At 34.5% G+C, this 5,427-nt stretch overlaps 1 protein-coding gene across 1 annotated transcript; it reads right to left on the reverse strand.

Moving 5' to 3' along the window:
• Positions 1 to 428: 428 nt before the first annotated feature.
• On the reverse strand, positions 429 to 1,932 carry LOC132029770 (F-box only protein 13). The gene has a single exon (XM_059419121.1). The coding sequence runs from the start codon at positions 1,855 to 1,857 to the stop codon at positions 604 to 606; it is 1,254 nt and encodes a 417-aa protein (XP_059275104.1). The 5' UTR covers positions 1,858 to 1,932; the 3' UTR covers positions 429 to 603.
• Between the last annotated feature and the right edge of the window lie 3,495 nt (positions 1,933 to 5,427).

A 5,427-nucleotide genomic window follows, 5' to 3' on the forward strand; every position in this document is an offset into this window, starting at 1 on the left:
TTTTCTTTACTTGCCATATTTTTCCTCTCTACAGAATGTTAGTATGTAATTCCTCTCTACAGAATGTTAGTATTCATTTTCCGCGGTATGAAAAATTATTTTATTTTTCTTTCTATTTCATTATTCTTTTTCGATAGGAGTGTATAATCAGAAGAAGATTGAATCTTTCTATCCGGGGCGACTTTCTTGTGGTAGTAATTGCGAATGAGCAAGTAGGGGGCGGCAACTAAAGGGCGTTCAGCCACTTGACTCTTCCAGATTACTTAGGTGAAACTGTGATAAAACGAGACTTGAGAGGTGTCTAACGCACTTTTCTATTACGGTAATAAATTCAAATTTTTTTTTTCAAAACCTACAGATTATTAATTGGAAGACAAAAGACCCTTTCAAATAAGACTTTTTCAGCAAGTACATCAATTCATTTAAAAAGCCGAAAAAAATATCACCAACTATAATAAATAATTCCAAAGTAACAAGAAAAATATCCTAAAAGAATAAAGTGAAAAGTAAAACAAACTAGAAGTAAAAAGAAAAAAGAATGAAGAATCCCAAATCTAAATCCTACTACATTTTCCTCCCAGTCAAATCGAATAATTTCTGCTTTCACACAGAAGCTTCAATCCTAGGCTGAAAAGAGAATGCACAACTGAATTTCCTACAACAAGCAGGCAATTCAGTCCACTCATTTCCAGCCAAATTGCATAAGAAATACCTACAACTCTCATCAAAAGAATTAGAAATGCAGACAAATAGTTGTTCACCAGAACCACTGCAATTGATATCCAATTTCTTGCCATAAAATTCATGTGAAATTGCTGCTGGCATTGCTAAAACCTGATTCCAAGTCCATTCTTTTTCATCAAATTTCCATATTCTAAGGCTTGCAGTTTCCAAGAATTCAGATAACACAACCACAAAAATTTCTCCTCCACATTCAACTAAATCAATTGAATACTCATTATGAAGTGGGAGCAATCTTGGGTACTCAAAAAAGTGCTTCTCAGTAAAATTGCAAACAACCACTTTCCCAGAAGAGTTCAAGAAACAGAGGATTTCTTGACCGTCTTTTGTGGTGGTTATTGAAGAGTACTGTTTACATGGGGTTTTTTGTATTTCAGTTGCTACTACATTCCCACATTTACTCAAGAAATAGAGCATTTGGCTATCTTCTTCATCATCATCATCATCATCAGGACTGAATGATTGAGAAGATTTTCTACTAAGAACTTGAGAGTCCTCCCAGTTATTTGTGGTTGAATTGTATACTCTGAAGGAAAGATTTGGTGTTTCTCCAAAAATTAGGTAAACTTTGTATGATTCTTGAGTGGAATACATTCCAATGGCACAAAGGGTATTATTGGAATAATCCAATGAAGGGAGCTTTCGAAATGAGGAAGTAACAGGGTTGGATATGAGAAATTCACCATTTTCTTCATTATGAAAACAGAGGAGTCCACTAGAAGCAGCAACAGGGAGGAAATTTGACAAATTTGAGTCATTTTGCTGTTTTTCTTCAAGAAAGTTAGATGGGTAATTAAGGAATTTCCATTTCATCTCAGCAGAATCATACACAAACTGTTGTTGATTATTGAAGTGAGAAGATTGTGAAGAATCAACCATGTAAAACCAGGGTTCTCTGGTTGGAATTTGAGAGCAAGCAGAGTGGAAAACAGGTGAAGTAGCAGCAGATTTCCATCTCTTGCAGACTGAACTTAGGCTGAGAAAAGTTGAAGTTGGTAGCCATGAAAGAACTCTTTCAAGAAGATCTTGATTAAGTTCATCCAGTGGGAAAACAAAAGCTCCATCTTCTTCATATTTCTCTGGTGATTTCCTCTTCAGATTTCTCCTAGAGGCCATTGGAATTGGGAAGAATATTGAATAGCTTAGTTTGGTATAGAGAGAAGCTAATTTTTTTGTGTGGGGTTTGACATGGTGTTTGGACTTGGAATGGAGCAGATTATAAAGAGTGGTAAAAGAAAAGAGATAAAAGGGGAGTTTGGTTGGTTGGTTGGGTGGTGTGGGGAAGCTTCGTAAAGGATCTCTTTTTTGTATTTTATTTGCGTTGACAATTGAGTAAAGTAAAGTTTGACAAAAGGAGCAGCTTTGGAATTGTTTGTGTTTTGCATATTGACAAAGAGCACCCATTTTCCCAACCAAAGTTAGGTTTCCTGTTTTTCAACCATTCAGTATTTCGTATTCATTGACTCGGTTAATCTGAATTTAGATCGCATATTATTCATTAAAAGAGAAGCGTTCTCTATCACCAAAACTCAAATAAGAGATCTTATCAGTCTATCACTACTTCTCAAAGGTAAGATGCTTGCCTCGCAACTAGAATAAGCGCTTAATAATAGGTAAATATGTAAATTTTCCTTTTCAGGAGTGTTATGTTGATAAAACAATTGAGAGGTGAGATAGTCTTGGCTGATCAACATTCTTGTAATGAATAATTTATGATTTTGTCTTGAATCAAACTAACGTTTTATTTTGCTCTTAATTGACCGATGTTTCTGTAGGACTCTAAACCATAATATGTGAAGTTTAAAGACTTTATATCAGATTAAAAAAAAGCTCATCAAATGTTATAGACATATGTTAAATGATATAGGAAAAAAGATAGAGAAACTGACGTAGAGGAAAGGAAATGGACAAAGAAAATCGAGAGAAGGAACCGAGTCTAACTAATCGCTTAGATATTGATTTGGTGTAAACTTGACAAGGAATCGTTGAAGCTGAAACTGAAAAATGGTATTTAGAAAATTATATTTGAACTCGTATTTTTTTTTTCACTTGAAAAAATTGAAGTATTGTGAAAGCATTGACTAATTTTTCAATCCCATCGTCAAAACTAACTCAAATATCATTTTAATATATAACCAAACAAGATTTTGCAAACATTTTTTGAAAGAAAAGAAGAAAAATGTATGTCCAAACGGGTTGACAATGTGAACAATTCCAACAGACTTGCTCATTACAATATAGATTGCACAATTGACTATTAATTGTGGTATGATGAATTCAAATCACAGTAGTTGTACATATTTCTACTCCAATCATCATTGTGACGGAACCCCAACCGATGGTAAGTTTGTCTCTTCTCTTTGTCACGGTATAATGAAAGTTAACCTTATTACAACTGATGTTCTTAAAGCTTAATGTAAAAGAGTCCAATGTAGTTGAGAAAGTATGTTTTGTAAGACACAATTAAAATAATCATTTTAAATAAAATTTAAAAAAAAAAAAACACATGGACAGAGGGGAAAAAGGAAGAGTGAAATATTTTTAATAATGTGTCACGAGTGGGCTAAAGAAAGAAAAAGCCGAAAAGCAAAAGTTATAGGGTCCCACAATTGAAGGGAACAATAAACTAACGAGGAAAAAGATAGCTAAGCCCTTATCTCTCGTGGGTGTCACTGTCATCAAGGCGCCGCTCTCTCTCTTTCTCACTTTTCATGCTAGAACAACACACCAAGCGCTGACTTGAGGTTGGCGGTGGTTGAGGTGTGAGGGTTGGGGGTTGGTTTCCCAACCTTACCTTTTCAAAAAATTTACAAAACTCAATGTGTGAATCCAAAATGAATTTGTTAAAATTTTATAAATTTAAAAGGCTGGATACATTGACAATATCTTAAATTTGTCAATGAATTTTACTTAAACATTCGAATTATTGTCTGTTTCGATTGTTCATCTGAACACATGATAAAGTGTCCTATTAGATACTTCCGATTCAAATTTAATTTGGAAAAGTTTCTACGCGTATTCTTGAACTTCTATCACGTCGAGAAATTAATCATTTAACTAATTAGCCTTAATAAGTTGTAAAATCTCATGTCTGTTCCAGTTTAGAACACACACAAAAGCTTTCCTGATATTTGAGTCGAAAATGTCATTTAATAGGAATATTTATCATATGTTTAGGTGCTCAATTGAAACATATCATAATTATTCGAGTGTCTCAATAAAATGTATTAACAAATTTAAAAGATTATCGATGTATATAAGTATAACCGTATGTTACATCTCGTAGTTTTGTACGTTGAAATTCGTCGTATATTAGTCGTCCTAATCTTGGACATTGGGATTACCTTTAAGGTTTTATGGGATTAGACATGTTCATCTTGCGTATACGAGGGCTTAAGTTCATGTTTAGTATTTGTTGGAAGAATTAAAGGCTAAAGGAATCGACGAAAATACGTTCCGACGAAAGTTGGGATTTACGGACCGCATATGGTATACGAACCGTAAAATTGATGGATCCCCACCATATAATTGAAACAGTGGGGAGGGTGGTATTCTGTTGGTGATTTACGGTCCAAATGTACGGACCATCTATTATTTACGGTCCGTATATTGAACCATATATTATTTATGGTCCCTAAGGCGGTAGCAACTTACTTTTGTATATATTTTCGACCCTTGTTCATTTCAGCTCATTTCAACATTCCTCCAAGTCCATGTAAGCTCTGAAACCCTCTCCCAAACATATCCAACCAATCTCCAAGAGAAAGCAAAGATTAAAAGTGCTAATCAAGTGATCCAAACTTAGGGTTTTATATTGAATCCTAGTGTTGCTTCTTGTGCTGAACTTGGGAAGAACTTAAAGGTGAAGAAACTTCTGTGCTAGATGGTTATTGGGCTCTGGAGGTAAGTTACTACCTTGTTTTCATGATTATGGAATTATTTAGCCTTTCTACTACGTGTTAGATGAGGAAATTATGGAAGGAAAGCTTAAACTTGTTCTGGTTATGAGTTGAGTTGTGGACTGATCTTGATCATGTTGTTGTTGTATTATTAGGATGATTTCCATGTATATGGGTAGTATTTGATGTTGTTGAGATATTGTTGAGTTTATACTTCATGGGTGAGAAGAAGGGAAGTGTATATCATTCTTGTATATTAGTATATTTGAGAGTTGATTGACGTATATCCTTTTATGGTTGTTGAAGGAAGAATAAGAGGCTCATATGAGATGTTAGTTGTTGTTGTTGGCATGTTATGGCTGGAATTCTATGGTAAATGGGTAGTAGGTGATGGTGTTATCGTGTTGTTATCATTTTGCTACATAGACATGAAAAGGAAGAGAGTATAAGTAATCGTTTACGAAGTATATTTTGGGCTATTTATTGTGTAACTTGGGAATACTTGTTGAAGTAAGTTTAAGGAACTTATGTAAACTTGTTCTGTTGTTGTTGGCTGATGCATATGGTATTGTGACTAAGGATAAGGGGAAATATTGCCCGTTTCTTCGTAGGAATCGAGTTAAAGTTTGATATACGTGATATACTAGCGCCATCTAAATTATGTATGCATTCCTTTGTTATAGGAGTGGCGCGCTAATTGTAATAAGCTCGTTGTTGGATTGCTTGGACGACTTGAGGTATGTTAAGGCTAACTTACCTTCTTTTAGGCATGATATGAACGAAACGT

The sequence above is a fragment of the Lycium ferocissimum genome, chromosome 9 (assembly GCF_029784015.1).
Source record: "Lycium ferocissimum isolate CSIRO_LF1 chromosome 9, AGI_CSIRO_Lferr_CH_V1, whole genome shotgun sequence".
In the NCBI taxonomy this organism is placed as follows: Eukaryota; Viridiplantae; Streptophyta; class Magnoliopsida; order Solanales; family Solanaceae; genus Lycium; species Lycium ferocissimum.

Coding starts and splice junctions, on each gene's coding strand:
- LOC132029770 (XM_059419121.1), bottom strand. CDS start 1,857: ATGGCCTCTAGGAGAAATCTGAAGAGGAAATCACCAGAGAAATATGAA.